This window comes from Pipistrellus hanaki (assembly GCF_964339955.1).
Source record: "Pipistrellus hanaki genome assembly, chromosome: 7".
Taxonomy (NCBI): Eukaryota; Metazoa; Chordata; class Mammalia; order Chiroptera; family Vespertilionidae; genus Pipistrellus; species Pipistrellus hanaki.
This window is the reverse complement of record NC_140509.1, coordinates 66,570,328-66,589,535: the sequence shown is the minus strand read 5'-3', so window position 1 is coordinate 66,589,535 and position 19,208 is coordinate 66,570,328. Positions and strand designations below refer to the sequence as shown.

Below are 19,208 nucleotides of genomic sequence, written 5' to 3'. Positions count from 1 at the left end.
TTATTTGCATTCTTTCTTGTTTGCAATGAGTTTTGAGGGAGAGGTGAAAAGTAAAAATGTCCACTCACTACTCTCTTCAACAGGAACAGACAGTTGTACATAATTCTGTGCTCAGGTTCACTTAACACGTGCGTAATTCCAGTAAGTTTAGACATTCCCGAGATGATGGATTTCTTTATTTGCTGAGCCACAGAATAATATTTTGACCAACTTCTTTTCTCCATTTAAATACCTTCCCCTTGCCTCAGCCTCCCGCGCTCCTGTCTCCATGAGGAAACTGTTTTCTAATTTAAGCTAACAAAGCATAGTGAGAAAAACATGAAACCTCTAATTTTCTTCTTTTCAAATACTTATTTAATACAAAAGATGGCGTATCTTCACACAATCAGTAGGAGTCTGAGTCTTGTGTTTATAAACCAGCCAAAAGGAAAAGAACCAACTTACATGAAATACTGCACAGTGTAAGCCACGTCTACTCCTTGTAGGCCCTCGGGTGGGCCCCACTGGAGGACATTCTTCATGTTTACGGATAAGAAGGTGACATTTATAGGCTTAGGCAAACCACCAGGGACACAGGGAACTGAAAAAGGAGTAGAGAGAAATCAAGGTCTTAATGGAGAAAGAGGAAAACATAACCCCTCCGGTAGCTAGTGTCCAGTATGGCCTTCCAGTATGGCACCCTGTGTATTCCTCCCAAACTGAACCGGAGCTGACACTGACTCACTTCAACCCCCAGATTGTGACAGAAGTGACCCTGGGACTGGCAGCTCCCACTATTTTTTTTTAATGAAATATTTTTTTTTATTGATTTCAGAGAGGAAAGGAGAGGGAGAGATAGAAACATCAATAATGAGAGAGAATCATTGATTGGCTGCCTTCTGCACGCCCCCTACTAGGGATTGAGCCTGCAACCCAGGCATGTGCCCTGACCCTGAATCAAACCCAGGACCCTTCAGTCCACAGGCCGATGCTTTATTCACTGAGCCATACCAGTTAGGGCAGAGCTTCCACCACTTTTGCCTTTTGGAAGCCCTGAGCTACTACGTAAAAGTGGGGCTACCCTGCTGGGAACTCCATGTGGAGAGGCCACGTGATAAGGGAGAGCTTCAGTTGTCCCAGCTGAGCCCACTTTTCAATCAAGGGGCCAGGAGAAACACTGTGGGCATTCCAGCTCCCCCTGCCACAGACGGAAGCTGCACGAGAGACTTGGAATGAGACCCGCAAAACAAACATCTAGCAGTTGCCCCTGTTAACATTCAGAATTGTGAGAAATAATTGTTTTAAACCACTATTTGGGGATAGTTGGTTATCCACCAGCAGATAACTAAATCATATATATATATATATGTAATATATATATATAAAATAAAAAAATACTACAGGTGGTTCTACATGTTTAGTTGACACTAACATGTGAGGAGTGGTTAGCATCTTGTAAGAATTAAAATGAAAATAGGCTATGTGTTATAATATCACAGATGTAAGGTATTACTAACACATGATTCCACAGAACTATCTGATAAGGAACTAGAGTAGTCTGATTTGTGGCAACTTGAGTTTTGAAATACAAAACATAAGTTAGGCATATTTTCTCACTGTTTAATCTATACAAATCTTTATCTTCTATAACATTGGTTTCTGTTCATCTTTTTAAAATAAGTAAACAATCAGCAGAACTCTCAAGATGCCTAAAACATTCCCAAAAAGTTTTAAGAAATAACTTACAATAAAAAAAAAAGGATTGCACATTTTAATCCAAATTTCTTGGTCACTGTCATGAGGAAACAAAGTAAATTGCTTTTCTGAAATTAACTGTATTCTAGAATGTACTGCCAAATCATTAACATTGATTCAACAGACATTTTATTTAATGTTTTGTAACTATTTAAATAATCCTCTAGAAAGCTATGCCAATTATCAAAATGCTGGCAAAATGTGGTAATAATCCTAAAATATAAAAATTCAGGGTCCGTAATGACCAATGGCTTGACCAAATACTATATAGGCTGAGTGCGCAGCAGGCTCCGGTGGGTGGGGACTGGAGAGCGGGCTGAACTGCTGACCTCTCGGGAGAGAGGTGGGGCTGATCAGTGGCTACCAAGGCTGCTGCTGAGACAGAGAGAGAGAGAGAGAGAGAGAGAGAGAGAGAGAGAGAGAGAGAGAGAGGGAGGGAGGGAGGGAGGGAGGGAGGGAGGGAGGGAGGGAGAGAGAGAGAGAGAGAGAGAGAGAGAGAGAGAGAGAGAGAGAGAGAAGCAGTGTCTGATCTGCAGGTCTGCAGATGAGATCCTGCTTCTCTCTCAGGTCTTCACCAGCAGCTGCGACTCTCCTAGAGATCAGCAGTTCAGCCCTCTTGCCAGCAGCTTGGGGTGGCTGTTGATCAGCCCCACCTCTCAGATCAGGTCCAGAGATACTGACTGGCATAGAAACTACCCAATCAGAACCAAATCTGGGTGAAGTATGAGGAGCCAATGGTTACCTAGGAGGTGGAGCTTCTGACACTGACTGGCATAGAAACTGACCAATCAGAACCTAATCTGCATGAAATGGAAGGCAGAACCTAAGGTGGGGGCTGAGGAGCGGTTTTAAGGGCAACAGCTGTTTGGTGTATGTGTAAGAAAGCAGTTCAATTTTTTAATGACCAGTTTGGAAGTATTGTGCTGGCTGAGTCCAGATATAGGGATTATGTATTTTTGTCTGCCAAGAGCATCTCCTAAAAAAGTCCCCCCCCCCCCCCCGCCCCCCGCTTAAGGAATCATATCCTATATAATCCATCTATACTAATAAAAGAGTAATATGCTAATTAGACCGGGTCAACTGGCCATCTTCCGGATGTCCAACTTCCTTCCGGACAAAGCTATGGTGGTGAGGGCCGAGGCAGAGGCAGTTAGGGGTGAGATCAGACTGCCAGGGGAGGGCAGTTGGGGGTGAGATCAGGTCCACAGGGCAAGACAGTTAGGGGTGATCAGGTAGGCAGGTGAGAGCAGTTAGGAGTGAGATCAGGCCAGCAGGGGAGGGCATTTAGGGCCAATCAGGCAGGCAGTCAGAGAAGTTAGGGGTGATCAGGCAGGCAGGAAAAGGGGTTTGGGAAATCAGGCAGGCAGGTAAGCAGTTAGGAGCCAGCAGTCCCAGATTGTGAGAGATATGTCCCACTGCCAGTTTAGGCCTGATCCCTGTGGAATTGAGTCTAAACTGGCAGTTGGACATCCTCCAAGGGGTCCCTGAGAGGGTGCAGGCTGGGCTGAGGGAACACCCCCCCCCCCAGGTGCACGAATTTCATGCACCGGGGCACTAGTAGGTTAAATAATGGGAATTAATAAAGTGAAAATAATATTAAAACATTAAACAATATTTTATCATGCCATTCTATTTTTGGAAAGAAATTGTGAAATGTGTATATCTTCTCTGCCAAGTCCACATTGTTGGTAAATCATATATCTCACCGTAATTTTGATAGCCATCCTCCAAGAGGGCTTTCAGTTATTCCCTCCAGTTGGCATTCCCAGCATGTATAGTCCCCTCCCACACTGTATCTGGGTTGGTCTGTACAACCAATAGCACATGACAGAGATGATGATACATCATTTTCAAGAGTAGGTTATAAAAGACAGTGAGGATATTCTATCTTACTTCCAAGAGGTGTGTTGGTGAGCTTAGAAGTGGGTCCTTCAGATGACTGTATCCCCAACCTATCACTGGACTATACTCTCACGAGAGACCCTGAGCCAGAACCACCAACCAAACCATCACCAGACTCCTCCTTGGAAACTCTCTGAGATAATGCTTGTTGTATTTAGCTGCTAAGTTTTGAGGTACCCTGTTACACCGCAATGGATAGCTAATAAAACAAAGATTCTAAAAATAATAGAAACTAAGATAGTTTAGTCACTAAATAAAAAAATAAATTAAAAAAAGAGAAAATTAAACTAGAAAAAAATATGGTCCCTCCATTCCCAATCATGTTATAAACGACTCCTGCTTTAACAATCTTGTAAAGGTGTCCTTTTAAATAGGTCAACTTTCTATTTATAAAGAAAATAAAAAATAAAAAAAAACTAATGAGAAGACTGGATACTTATAGCCTTTCAGTGGCAAGTAAAGATCACAGCAACAATGTTTTTGATTTAAAAAGAAAAGAAAAAGAAAAAAAAAGACAAATTCTTGGTTAAGATCATTGTAAATACACTGACAAGGATTTCAGTAAATTCTTTGTTAAGGTCATTGTAAATACACTGAGAGTAGTAAATAGCTTTCATAGAAACATTTTATAATAGATATTACTGTTTTATACACTATTTCTGGGGAAGGAATATCCCAGCTTTTTAGTCCTGAACATTCTTTATGTGGATTGACATTACCTTTCTGATTGCATAGGCAGAAAAGTTATCAGTTTTGAATCATCTCCTAGTCCAGTGGTCAGCAAATCACATGGAGCTCTTTGGCCCCTTGAGTGTGGCTCTTCCACAAAGTACCACGTACCCTAATTAAGTTAATAATAATGAACCTACCTATAGAGTTTAAGTTTAAAAAATTTGGCTCTTAAAAGAAATGTCAGTCATTGTACTGTTGATATTTGGCTCTGTTGACTGAGTTTGCCGACCACTGCCCTAGCCAATCAATCGAAATATCATCCAGGGGCAGCCCCACCATGGAAAAGGAGGAGAGTGGCTGAAATGAAACGGAAGAAGTTCAGATGGGCTAGATTCCCTGCTTTGGGAGCCCTGGTAGGGAAGCTAGATTATACCTGAAATTTATTGCTAAAATAGTACAAGCCAGTATTCATTAAATGGATGCACACCTGGAGGAATAAGGGGTCTTCAGTCCAAAACATAGTATAGGACACATGTGTCAAACACAAGGCCCGCGGGCCAAATCCAGCCCATCAGGCCTTGCAATGTGGCCCGCACCGCACTGTCATCACTGCACTCCGCTGTCAGTTTATGACATTGTCAGTTTATGACTGTTCAGTAAACCATTCGGCCCGCAATTTAGGCAGGATTTTAGATTTTGGCCCCTTCTCTGATTGAGTTCGACACCCCTAGTATAGGAGGAGAGCACCAAAATGGTAAAGGCACACAACAGCAGGGCAAGTTAGGATATTGCCAGCAATTTGGTGTGGCGAGTAGAGTATTGAAATTTAGTGGGAGAGTATTAAAGCCTTACATCAGGAGAAGCCATGAGCCTGTTTTTAGTTCAAATGGATTACTTCACTGCTGAAGGGAGAAAAGATTGGATGGGGGCAAGACTAGAACGGAACAGACCAGTAACAGCATAACTCCAGCTGCCCAAATGAGGAGGGCTGAGCTTGCCCCAGATGCTGGCTGTGGATATGGGGATGGGAGGGCAGCTCGGAGCTCTATTTGCAAAGTAGAAACAACAGGACCTCCTAATAGAGCAGAGCTGCTATGCTGTGAAAGCCGATTCACAAGTGAGGATAATGCAAAGCAGTGATAAAAAATAGAATCAGCACTTTTTCAAAGGGGCAAAATAGAACATTTGAGAGGGAAAAAAAAATTCGCAACCAGTATCTTCTTGTGGTTTTTCAAATCTTTGCAGTGTTTAGGCACAGTGTTTGTTTCAAGTGTGGAAAACATAGAGAAGGAATGAATAAACATTCCGATGGAGGTAAGTCATTTTTCCAACCTGCCTGTACTGATGAGATAGTTTAATGAACACCAAAGTGAAAATATGTTACACCCACATTGACATAAGGAGTCAAGGGCCAATGTATGGCTAACAACAGCCTCCTCCCCCGCCCCACACACACATAGGTTCAGGGCCAGAAAGTATAACTTTGATTCTCTCTGATAATCCATTGATTTCACATCCCAAATCATAAAGCTGTTGGATTGACACACACAGTTTTTTTCTGAGAATGATGTACCACTACCACTCTGGTTTGAAACACAAGATTCTTCCTGGGCTTGTCTGACCACTCCTTTTGCAATTCTGCCAAATGCACCATGTGCACAACCGCACCAAATTACCGGCAATACCCTAACTTGCCCTGTTGTTGTGTGCCTTTACCATTTTGGTGCTCTCCTCCTGTACTATCTTTTGGACTGAAGACCCCTTGTTCCTCCAGGTGTGCCTCCATTTAATGAATACTGGCTTGTACTATTTTAGCAACTAAAATATGATGATACTGTGGTGCTCTGAAGGGTATACACAGTCCCCACTAAAGAAAGTAGGCATTTCTGACAACAGTCATCTGGGCAACAGTCTGGTCTTTGAAAAGTTGAACCCAGAAGGCAACACAGAGGGTAGGACCTATGGGTTGCCTTTGAGTTCTCTGACCAGAGTATGGGCTTGAGCAATAGAGGGATACTTGAGGGTGTCCCCTTGAATTGGGGGTACTTATGATGGCCTCTGTTAAAACAAAGCCATGAAGGGTCCACAAGATGTCCACTTAATGAACTTCCAAATAATGATTGTTAGTTATATCTTGTAAGTCCCATCATTTAGCTAAGTGTCCCGGCTTGATGTTCATTTTCCTTTTATTATAGCTTGTTATTGAATACTAGAGGCCCAGTGCACGAATTCATGCATGGGTGGGGTCCTGCTGGCATTGCCCCAATCGGTGGGTTGGGGTTGGGCCTGTTTGGAGGAGGAGACGGCAGAAGGTTAGCCGCCAGGCCTGCCCTGATCTAGCCAATCAGGCCTTGACTGGCTAGGGGGAGGGGCCATGGATGATTGGTGGCGGGCCCGCCCCCAATTGGGATGGAGGGGATGATTAGGGATGGGACTGGCCATGGGGAGGAGCTGTGGGCCAATCAGAGTGGTGAGGGCACATAGTGGGTGGGGCTGGCCAGGGGGAGGGGCTACAGGCCTTTTGTGGTGAGATGGGCTGATCAGGGGTGGTCTGGCCAGGGGGAGGGGCCGTAGGAGGTTGGCCTGTCGGCCCCACCCGTGACTAGGCCAGTTTCCTGGCCACAGTGGGCATCATAGCCACTGGTCATCGGTTGTTCCAATTGTTCTGGATGCTGGCTTTTTATATATATATATATTTCGGATTGTGCTTGATAGCATGAAGGACTTTAAGAGAGACTACTTTTCAAAATAAATGTATTGGAGTTTACCCATCATGGTACTGCTCAGCTCATGACATTTGAGGCATGCTTCCCTTCAGCTGCGATTATCTTCAGAGGTAACTAACAAACATGTAAAAATTCCATTTCATTATCTTATAGTCACACCTCATTTTTGCCCAACATAGCAGTTCCCTGTTTAATTACCCAAGTTCGTTGGAAGTGCCTTTGAATGCTTTTGAAATTAAATGTATTTTTCAAAGTTGAAGATTTGCCACTTAATGGATTATTCTGGCCAAGGTATACCAGTAACTGAAAAAAAAGAGTTTAAGAAATTCATTGTTGTGAGATTTTTTTGCATAGCCTCCTAAAATACCTATTTTGAAGATGCCATCATTAATTTGTATATGTCAGACCTATTGTTTGTTACAAAACCAGTCCTACTACTTTAGTCATTTCTTATATGAATGTCTTCCCTTCCCTTGCCTTTTGAAAATTAGCTTTGTGAGGACAGGAACTTGATTTTCTTCACATTTTGCTATTTCCAAAGTGTCTTGATTGGTAGTAATGCACCAGTCCTACTACTTTAGTCATTTCTTATATGAATGTCTTCCCTTTCCTTGCCTTTTGAAAATTAGCTTTGTGAGGACAGGAACTTGATTTTCTTCACATTTTGCTATTTCCAAAGTGTCTTGATTGGTAGTAATGCATATCAAAGTAACTGTGGAAAAGAAAATTGGAATGTGGATTGGAGTATTTATGACTTGATAACTTGCCTCAGAAGGAAAAACATAAAAGAATGAACAGAGTCAAAGACCAACTGTGGCTATTAAAGTCCTGGAAAGAATAGCAGTTGGGAACTCCAAGTTCAATCAGTAGGTGTTTATTAATTGTCAATATACACCATCCAGCTTATTTTTCAAATCATTTTCACAACTTTTTATCCTCACAGAAGTAATGTTAATTTTTCCATAACACCTTCATCACTTGAAATTTTCAAAGATAAAAATCAACAAGATAAAAATGTGAGCAAAATGTAATAGAAAAAGTAAGACATTTAATAATTATTATTTCATAGAGACTTGGAAGAAATTATCTAGTGGTGACTTGAAAATAAGTAACAGTATTGCCTTCTGTTCATTGTTAATTGCAATTTTGAGGCAAATGAGGTTGGTCATGTGATCTCAGACTTCCAATACGGTAGCCATCAAAAACAGTCAGAAAGGTGAAATAATTTTTAATAGGCTAACTTTTCTCCATAGTGACAGGTAGATGCTTTGATGTTTTGAAGGAGACCGGGAGTGTAATCAGATCTCTTTAGGGTTGAATTATACTTGATAAAGTTGTATTACTAAAGGTAATAAAATGAACAGGACTTCCCCATAGGCCTTGCTGAAGATCAGCTCTTGAGGTACTTTTTTGCCACAAAGATGTAAAAAATACACAACAAAAACATTGGTCAAGATAAAAGCAGAGCAACACTGGACAGGCCACCCATGCAGGAGAGCCAAAGACTGACAACAATGGAATTTACCCAGGAACAACTAGGAGAAATGAATCAATTAAGACATCCCATTTGCTCATGCTCTTTAAAGCAAACACAGCCTTTAAAGGTCTGTATTGATTCAGGAAGTGGGAAATAGCACGTAGGACACCAACTTTACCTTATCAAACCACAGCTGCAGCATGTGTGCTTTGACAATTATTTGTGGTTTGACACTGTATTGCAAAGAGCCGCAGACCACAGCGATTCTTTGAGGCTGCTAATGACCTTGAGGTCTACAGTTAAAAAAGCCTACCTACTTGGTCGGGTTTTGTTTGCTGATCTGTGGTTTCATAGGAAAGAAATGTAAGTGTGAAAAAAGAATATGAACTACCTAGTAATTTATGGATAGAATATGATTAAAGCAGAATTTAGCTTTATTTTCTTGCTAATATTTTAAATGAAAAGATATAAATTTATACCGAGTAATAAATATTTTGCATCATGTGGCTAGATAGCAGCCTTTCTATGACTATTAATTGAATTTATGTGTTTTCCTAAAAGTCTTTGAAGTATTTATTCATAGTAAGACATTTACTTGAATGTATCATTTCTTTTCAATGCACAGTTTCTCCTCAAGTAGAGTGAATGTGATGTGACATATATTGGTAACCCCCCCACCCCTCCCCAACACACACACTAGCACTTTTTTTAAGTTTCAGTTTAAGGGACCCTTTATACTATAAAGTTTATAGGAAGCCCTGCCTAAACCTTAAATGAGATCAGTTGCCTTGCTCTGTGCTTCTAAATAAGCTTGGTTTCCTCAATTCTGGTATTTATACTTCAATGTATTAACCTGTCTGAGACTAAAGGCTCCATGAAGAAAGAGACCTTGTTTTCTTGTTCACCTGAATGCCTAGAACAGTTCCTGAAATGTATGAATGAGTGATATTGTATAAATGAATAAATGGCATTGTATGAATGAATGAATGAATGAATGAATGAATAAAAGGTGCTCAAAATAAGATTATTTTAAAATCACAAAATTATATTTTAACTCTTGAAAACTCAGAATTGACGCATGGGGTGTAAAGGTGATTCTTTTCCATTAAATCTGACCATTCATCTCAAACATCTCATTTTTCTATATTATTTGCTCCTGAACTGCATTTGCTATTCTATTTTGTGCTTAAAAGCTATGAGCCAATTTTTAAAATAACAAGATTGAGCATGTAGTAGATAGCTTAGTGGATCTTTTAAAACTGATATATTTTTTATCTAAAATGGAGGAATTGGAATTATATGGATAGTTAGCCATAGTATGAATACAGTCCTTGTTGGAACAAGAGTGAGAGTTTTGCAGTCAAGGTACCCCTCAGAGAAGTGGAGGCAGGAGGAACCAAACTAAAAGAGCTTTCAATAGCTAAAGCTGGGACAATTTGAACAGCAGATATAATTGTATTGGATTATAACTCAAAGAATAAAGCGAATGTTTATGAGTCCTTATTGACACATTTAAATGATCAAATAAATAAATAAGCGGGGGAGAAGTTAACAGCTTTTCCTTGCAATAGAATTCCAATTAATATGGAGAATAAAAGAGGGAAATTAAAAAAAAAATCACCATTAGTCATAATAGTTATTGCAGTCATCATTCACTGGTGGTTACTAAAATTAGTGGGTATAAGTTTGAGGAGAAAAAAGATATTTGCATGATCTCAAAGTATTTTCTCACTAGGTATTTATTAATCACAAAGTGGAAAATATGAACTCTACAGTGAGAAACCCTCCAGACCGCACCTTAATTAACCAAGCGATCAAGGTTAATATTACCAGTAAAAAACATATATTGATATCATAAATGCTTTGGTATGCTGCACTGAGAAAGACAACATAATATGGGTGGTGTTCTTATTTAAAAGAAATAACCTCACTCTAATCACAAGGAAATGTCAAACCCAAATTGAGGGACATTCGAAGGAAAAGGTGACTAGAATTCTTCAAAAATGTCAAGGACCTGGCCGAAACCGGTTTGGCTCAATGGATAGAGCGACGGCTTGGGGACTGAAGGGACCCGGGTTCGATTCCGGTCAAGGGCATGTACCTTGGTTGCGGGCATATCCCCAGTGGGGGATGTGCAAGAGGCAGCTGATCGATGACTCTCTCTCATCGATGTTTCTAGCTCTCTATCTCTCTCCCTTCCTCTCTGTACAAAATCAATAAAATATATTTAAAAAAAAAAATGCCAAGGACCTGAAAGCAGAGAAAGGCTGAGGAACTGTCCCAGATGGGAGGAGACGAAGGAGGCATGACAACTAATGTGCTGGTAACGTAGGGTCCTGGAGTGGATCCTGGAACAGAGAAGGGGCTTTGGTTGGAAAATTGGTTAAATTCAAGCAAGGGCCACAGTTTAGTAAATATACTATACCACTGTTAATTTGCTGGTTCTGGACATTGTACAATGGTTACAAAAGATGTGGAAATTGGAGGAATCTAGGTGAGTGATTTATGGAAATTTTATCCTATTTCTGCAAGACTCAAATTAGTTCAAATACAGTGTTTAAAAAAAGAATAAAAAAATTTAATTAGGTTCACTGGAATCATATGTGTATGTTAAATATGTCCTAGAATAATGTCTCAGTAAAATAAACTACCCAATGCTGCTGTTTTTATATCAAAGAGGAGACATGTCAACAAATACCCTCATTGTGTTTATTATATTGATAGTACTAGAGGCCCGGTGCACAAAATCATGCGCTGGTGGGGTCCAGCCAGCCTGCCCTATGGGGCCTATTGGGGGTGGGCCAGCTGGGGCAAGGAGCCACGTGTGGTTTGCCTACCGGCCCCACCCCCTGATTGGGGTGAGGGGGCTGCTCAGGGATGGGGGCTGCTGGTTGGGAGGAGGGGCCGTGAGTGTTCCATTCACCCTGCTGCTTGGTCAATTTGCATATTACCCTTTTATTATATAGGATACTAAAGGCCTGGTGCATGGATTCATGCACATTGAAAGGAAATTAATTAGAAGGTGGCCAGGCGGGGCAGGGCTAGGTGAGATGGGCCAGACATGCCCTGGAGTCAACCTTCCATGGTTCCTCCCCAGTTGGCCCCACCTGGGGTGGTACTGGGGCTCAAAGGGTGTCTGCAGAGTGAGTGGGGTCCCTTTGGCAGGTGAGGTCCCTTGGCCTGGCCTGTGGAGATGGGGCCAAAACTGGCAGTCTGACATCCCCCGAGGGGTTCTGGAGTGTAAGAGGGCACTCTGCAAAGTTGCTGTTGCTTGGCAGCCCCTGTGTTGAGCAGCTGCCCCCTGGTGGTCAGTATGTGTTCATAGCTACTGGCTGGTCATTTGGTCACTTAGGCTTTTATATATATAGATCAGTTCAAATAAGCTTAACTGCAGTAGTAGTATTTAGACTGGTTCAGTTATTCACAGACATTTTTCCAAAAAAGACATACAATTGGCCAACAGACACATGAAAAGATGCTCAGCATCACTAATCACCATGGAAAAGCAAATCAAAACCATCATGAGATAGCACCTCATATCTGTCGGAATGGTTATCATAAAAAAGACAAGAAATAACAAGTGTTAATGAGGATGTGGAGAAAATGGAGCCCTCATGCACTGTTGGTGGGAATGTAAATTGGTGCAGCCACTATGGAAAGCAGCACAAAAATTCTTCAAAAAATTAAAAAATAGAGCTACCATATAATCTAGCAACTCCGCTTGTATTTATTCAAAAAGATATAAGTGCCCTATGTTCATAGCAGAATTATTTACAATATCCAAGGTATGGAAACAACCTGTGTCCACAGATGGATAGAGAAGACGCAGGGTGTGTGTAATGGATTACTACACAGCCCTAAAAAAGAACAAAATCTTGCTATTTGTGACAACCTGGATGGACCTTGAGGATAGTATGCTAATTGAAATACAAATACTGTATGATTTCACTTATATATGGAATTTTAAAAAGCAAAACAAATGAACAAGCAAAACAAAATTGGACTCACAGATACAGAGAACAGACTGGTGATTGCCAAAGGGAGGAGGGTTGGGGGGGTGGGCGAGATGGATGAAGAGGATGGAGGTACCAACTTCTAGTGATAAAATAAGTCACGGGGATGAAATGTGCAGATGGGACCATCCTCAATAACACTGTATTAACGCTGGTTGGTGATAGACGGTAACAGACTTATGTGGGTGATTATTTAGCAATGTCCACATATGTGGAATCATTATGTTGTATAACCAATGTAACATTCTATGTTAATAAAAAGGGACTCGCAGAAAAATAATGTTTCCTCACCAGAAATACAGAAGGAAAAAAAAGAAAGAAAGAAAGAAAAAGAAATGTTTATGAATCATCTGGTTACTGGAATCCAGCTGGTAGAGTTTAAACTTAAAAACAAAACCGAAAACACAAGGTAACTCTTTCCAGAAAATCAAAATGCACAACATATTTCTGTTCAAGGTCGACCCAGAAAAGGGAAAAAAAAAAAAAAAAAAAAGACTGCCCAGGAGAGGGGATCTTACTTTAAAAGTTTTTCTAGACCCCGTTCCTTCGGATCAGACCCTTTCTGGGAGGTTTTTCTATTTCTTTTTTTTTTTTTAATTGTATTTATTGGGGTGACACAAAAGGCAGACCACCTCTGGCTCCAGGGAGTGCACAGGTAGGTCCGGGGGCCCAGAGCGCACAGTGCGCACAGCGGGGCCGGCGGCGTCGGGGAGGGCGGTGCGCGGTCACCGCGGTCACCGTGTCCGTCTCCGCGGGCGGGTGCGCGCCGTGGGTGACCCGCGGGCAGGTGCGCTGTGGGTGTCCCGCCGGAAAGGTGTGCGCCCTGGGTGACCGCACAGCTTCCTCCCCCCGGGGCCGCCCCGCCGGAAGAGAAAGTGTGAAAAGCGCGTCCTGCAAACTTGACCTAGAACCCAGCGCGGGAGCGGCGGCGGTGAGTGTCTCCCCGGGGCCTCCCCGCAGACCCCGGCCCCCGCTCAGCTAGGGGAAAAGCAAAGCCCCGCGGGCGGGCGGGGCGGACTCCGCTCGGCCACCCCCGGGCCGGCGGCGCGGCGCCGGGACCGTGCACTCACCTGCGCGTCCCCCCGGCGCGGCCGCGAGCAGCAGCAGCAGCGGCGGCAGCAGCCCCAGGGCCGCGCGGCCGGGCGCCGGGGCCCCTCCGGCCGCCACGTTCGCGGGGGTTCGGAGCCCGACAGAGGCGGCGTGGCCGGGTCACATCGCTGCGGGCGGGCGGGCGGCGGCGTCCGTCCCCTCGGGCCGCAGGCGCTGGCAGCGGCGCGGCTTCCCTCTGCGCCCCGGGCCCGCGGCTCGGGCTGCGCCCGGTGCTCCGGGAGGCCCAGCGCCCAGCGCCCAGGGAGGCGGTGCCAGGGCCGCGCCCCACCCGCGGCGGGAGCTGGAGGCCAGGGGGAGGGGAGGGTCCGGGCGGTTCCCGGTGCCCAGCCTCTCACTGTTTCAGTGTGAGCCTGTGAGAGTGTATCTTCCCAACCAGGGAGGCCAGGTCGCCCCCATGAAAAGTGAATCATGCATGCCTTATGGTCACCTCCCTTAAACTTTTGAAATGTCAAAGATGGGTGCTGGAAGAAGAATGAAACGGATTATTTATTTCTCAACATACTGTCAGGCACTCCGCCATACATTGTATTTAATGACATTTAATCCTCACCAAGGCAATTACGTTGACATTGTCCGGTTTTACAGGTGAGGAGAGGGAGACTCAGAAAGTGAGGTGCCAGCCTGGATGAAGTCCCCCAAGCTCCTGAGCAGTGGCCTGGGGACTTCCAAACAGGCCTGATTATAGGTTCCATGCTCTTTATAATGGGAGGGCAAGGGCAGGGGTTGCGATTAAGAAATGTGTTGAGCCCTAGCTGGTTTTGCTCAGTGGCTAGAGAGCTTCAGCCTAGGGGCTGAAAGGTTCCAGGTTCAATTCCAGCCAAGGGCACATGCCTGGGTTGTGGGCTTGATCCCCAGTAGGGGACGTGCAGGAGGCAGCCAATCAGTGATTCTCTGTCATCACTGATGTTTCTATTTCTCTTTCGCTTTAGAAAGGAAGAAAGGAAAAAAGAAAAAAGAAAGGTGTTGAAATAGCATGAGGAAAACCTGAGAGCAGGCTCAGCTCCAGTCCTTGAAAGGAGTAAAGATTGGGCATAGCCTGGAAGTAGAATAAAGGATTTACTTCAGAACTGCTTTCTGTAATTACTCCCTGTCTCAGTTTCAGAATCCCCCTTTTGCTGTTTTAGTTCTCCAATATCTGTTTAACCAGTTCCTCATAGCAAATCCTTTTGTTAAGGTAAATTCGTCTGTTTTTCTGGCTGGACTCTTACTGATTCACTAAGACTTTAGGAAGGATTGAACATTTTAGGAAAGACTCTAGGGGTTATTAATACATCATCAGCATTGAAAGGGTTAGCTAGCTAGCTTAATTAGGCAAGTTTAGAAAGTTTCAGGAGTGATAGGGGTCTATAGAAGAGGAATACATAATAGAGACTTGAAGATGCCAGGGTGTTTATCTTATTTGCATGGATGTTAGAGAAATGGCATAGACCAGGGGTCTGCAACCTTTAAGACATAAAGAGCCACTTGGACCCGTTTCCGAAGGGAAAAAAAAACCTGGGAGCCGCAAAACCATTGCGACATTTAAAACAAATATAACACTGCATATATTGTTTCTTACCTTAATGCTATATACCAGATCGTGCAGTTAGCTGTCAATCTGAAGAAAAAAAGGACTTTTTCACTTAACAATGTAAAATATATTTTTGCAAATTAATAGCTAATTAAGATATTTAATTTACCTGGTTAATGGGATTTTTGCTCCTGAACCTCAGTGCACAGTGTCAGCACATCAGAGCTATAAGACGTTACCTTTATTTTCACACAGGCTTGCAAGTTGTCGGAGCCGTGGTAAAGCTTCAAAAGAGCCGCATGCGGCTCTGGAGCCGCAGGTTGCCGACACCTGGCATAGACAAATAGAAAATATACCTGGCCTGTGCAATTAAGACAGCCGTAAACCAAGGGTATCTTGGGCCTGAGCAACTAAAGTGACCATAAGTTAAGCCAAAAGTAGCCCTGACCTGAGTAACTGGTAGGGCCATAAGATAAGGTTTTCTTTGCCAATGCAACTGGGAGAGCTATAAGATAAAAGTGACTCCAACCAACAAGATAAGGGGGAGAGAAGGTGGGGACATCACATGGACTTGGAGCTTTGAAAATTAATTCTATGTTGTAGAATTGTAAGAAGAGGTCAGGTTCAGACAAAGAACTACAGCCTATTGAATGCCTCAAGACAAAGAAAGCAGCCGTCCCCCTTCTCAAGGGGCCCCTCTGTCCACCAGGAGAGAGAGTCCTAGGTTTAGAATTTAGAATTAGGTTTTAGAGGTAATGTCTACTTGCAATAAGTTTCTGTACTTTTCACCTATCACCTTTCCTCCATGGTTTCATTCTTCGAAACTATCGAGACAAGAACCTGGGAATTCAGGTTGTTCCAGGTCAATTTTCACGTTTCAGCATTACCTTGAGTTGCTGTTCTTACTATTTACATTAGTTTAGCTCCGTCATTGTCATTTTAAGCCTAGTGGATTAAATTACATTTAATAATTTTGGGCCAATTATTTTCGGTATCTAAGCTCTAGGACTTGTATACATTTCTGTTCAAACACGAATAGTTCATGGCCCGAAAGAAGGGGTTAAAGCAGACATACGTGGCCCTTCATCCCTTCTCCCTCACCCTTCTTACTTGAGTAGTAACAGTTCATTTCCCTCCCACTAGGAAGTGGAAATGGGTAGGTACCTGGGACTTGAAGTCCTTCCCCCATAAGTGGGCTACCTTTTGCTTCTGAGCCAGTAATAGAGCCAGTAGTCTTCTGCGGGTTCCTCCTTCCCTCTGTCCCTTGGTCCTCAGATTCCCCTTTCCACTTGTGAGACAGCAGTCAGAATTTCACGGGTCTCATTCCTGATAACAAACTCACCACTCTGCATTCAGCGTGACTGGGGGGGTTTTGTTTGTATTATTTTTATTATTGTTGTTGTTGTTGTTGTTATTGTTATTATTATTGTCTAAAGTTTTACATATGTCTCCTTTTTCCCCAATTGACCCACCCCCCAAGCCATTTTCAGCCCGGGCAAGCCCCCACCGCCCCAGTGTCTGTGTCCGTTAGCATGCCTGTGGTTTTTGTAAACTGAGTGTGACCTGAGCACCTGCTCTGTGTTCAGTTGGTGTTTCGCATGCATTAAATTAAAGAATGCAGTTGTGACTTTTCTTTTGTCTTTACCTGTGACCCAGAACTCACCTCAGGGACTTTCCTTTCTACCTTTAAATTCTTACCCACACTGTGAACTTCAGGAAAAGTCTGTCCAAGTCCCTCCCAATGTAAACCTTCCCAGTCAAGATAAATCCTCGTATACCCTTCAGGAGATTCTTGAAATGACTCAACACATTTAAATGGATATTTTCTTCTACTCAGAAAGATTATAATCCATCAGCATGATTTACAATGCTGAGATCTTAACTTTTGGAGCCCAATATATAGATTTTAGGGCTCTCTGATTAGAAAGGCCATACTTCAATACCTCACACCCCCAATCCCAACACTAATACCACAAACAAAAAATACAAATTTTTCCTATTCCAGTTTAACTCTAAATAGTTTCCAGGAATAATACTAATATTGCAAAATTATCCTTTTTTCTTCCTTCTCCTCCTTTATCATCATCATCATCATCATCATCATCATCATCATATGAAGTTACCGACTTCCTACTTTGAGCCAGGTATTTCACATTTAAGGATCTAACTGCCTTCTTAGATCCTTAAAACAGCTCTGTGAATTACTTGTTACCCTGAGTTACAAAATGAAGAAACATACTTGGACAGGTCATTCACTTAATAAGTAACAGACCTGGAATCTGAATCCTGGATAATCAAATTCCAAAGTCTAATGGCTTCTTTACATGCCTCTTGCACTTAAGAAAATAAAGCGGATACTTTTGAGGGGTGAACTGTGAAACAGCACACACATTGAGATGTATATATTTATTAATTTAAGAAAATGCAGCATTGGTGTGATTTCCGTATCGTAAACTCCGTTGTGGATGGTAACAGATACTCATTTCTGGGCACTCAAGTATTGCGAGGTCAGGTTCAGAATGTGCTAAGGTGACCGCTCCAAAAGTAAACCTGAAAATTAGGGGTCAGGTGGCAGTTAGAGGGAAAGAGTTGGCAAGGTGAACAGAATTGGGAGTCGGGACAAATTCTCTGAACAGAATTGGGAGTCGGGACAAATTTGAGACATTTTGAGAGGTAATAAGCATCCAGTACTGAGATGTCTACAATCCTTTTAGTCTACTCTGCCACCCCCTTTGGATATTTGAGGCCACTAGCAATTTTTATATTATGTTGTCTGCTTAAGTCCAAATAATATCTAATATTTAAAATCCTATGGAATGCTATCTCACCATATGTTTCTCAACTTTTACCCCAGGTTTTTTTTTTTTTTTTTTTTTTTTTTGAGAAGTGGTTCATGCATTTTAATAGGTTATGTAATTGTGAAGTATAATACACATAGAGAAAGATGCACAAAGATAGATGTTAGAGCTCAATGGGTTATCATTTAAAGTGAAAGTATTGATAAGCATCACCCAAGTTAAGAACCAACAGTGCTAACCTTACAGAGGTCCCTCTCCGATCCCTTCATTTCTTTGCCAAATCAGTGTGCATTCCCTTGTACCTGGTTTCTCTCAACATTATGCTATGAGAGTCACCTATGGTGTTGCTTATAGTTGTAGTATACTGCTGCGAACTATGCCTATGCCACAGTTTATTTATTCATTCTATTTTAGATGACTTTAGATTGTTTCTGGTTTAGAGCTATTAACAATGGTGCTGCTTTCTTTCTTTCTTTTTTTTTCCTTAAATATATTTCACTAATTTTTTACAGAGAAGAAGGGACAGGGGTAGAGAGTTAGAAACATCAATCAGCTGCCTCTTTGCACTCCCCTACTGGGGATGTACCTGCAACCAAGGTACATGCCCTTGACTGGAATCGAACCTGGGACCCTCAGTCTGCAGGCCGACGCTCTATCCACTGAATCAAACTGGTCAGGGCAATGGTGCTGCTTTAAACATGCTCATTGTGTCTCTTGCATAAGCATACATGTTTCTGCCAGATGCATACCAGAAGTCTTATTGCTGGATCATAGGCGAGACATAATTTCACCTTAATAATGCCAAACCTGTTTGCCAAAGTAGTTGTAACAATGTACCTGCTCATCAGCTATTATGAATGTTTGTCTTCCACATTCTTGCCAACACTTGGTATTTTCAAGCTTCATGATTTTAACCATTTAGAGAGTATATAGTGGTATCTCATTGTGATTTTCATTTTCATTTTTCTAATGATTAATGACATTTAAAACTTTTTTGTAAGTTTATTATCCTTTGTGTTGTAATCGGATCAAGTTTCTTGCCTATTTTTTCTGTTAGCTTGTCTTTTTATTTTATTTTTAATTTGTTGAAAGGAGTTTGTTACACATGTTGCAAGTGAGGCTTTTGGTAGTTATATATGTTGCAGATATGTTTCCTCTCATTGTGGCTTGCTTTTCTACTCACTAGAGTAACAAATGAAGTTAAGTGTAATTACTCTAACTTACCAATTACTTCTTTTATGATAATTATATTTATTGTCCCATTTA

At 42.3% G+C, this 19,208-nt stretch overlaps 1 protein-coding gene across 1 annotated transcript in view; it reads right to left on the bottom strand.

Moving 5' to 3' along the window:
• IL20RA (interleukin 20 receptor subunit alpha) overlaps nt 1-13,896 on the bottom strand; it is a 30,625-nt gene extending 16,729 nt beyond the window's left edge. The window contains exons 1-2 of the mRNA XM_084890686.1: nt 13,595-13,896; nt 445-580 (exon numbers count right to left, since the gene is read on the bottom strand). Of these exons, the coding sequence (XP_084746812.1) occupies nt 445-521 (77 nt within the window). The 5' untranslated portion in view covers nt 522-580; nt 13,595-13,896. The remainder of the gene's footprint in view (nt 1-444; nt 581-13,594) is intronic.
• Between the last annotated feature and the right edge of the window lie 5,312 nt (nt 13,897-19,208).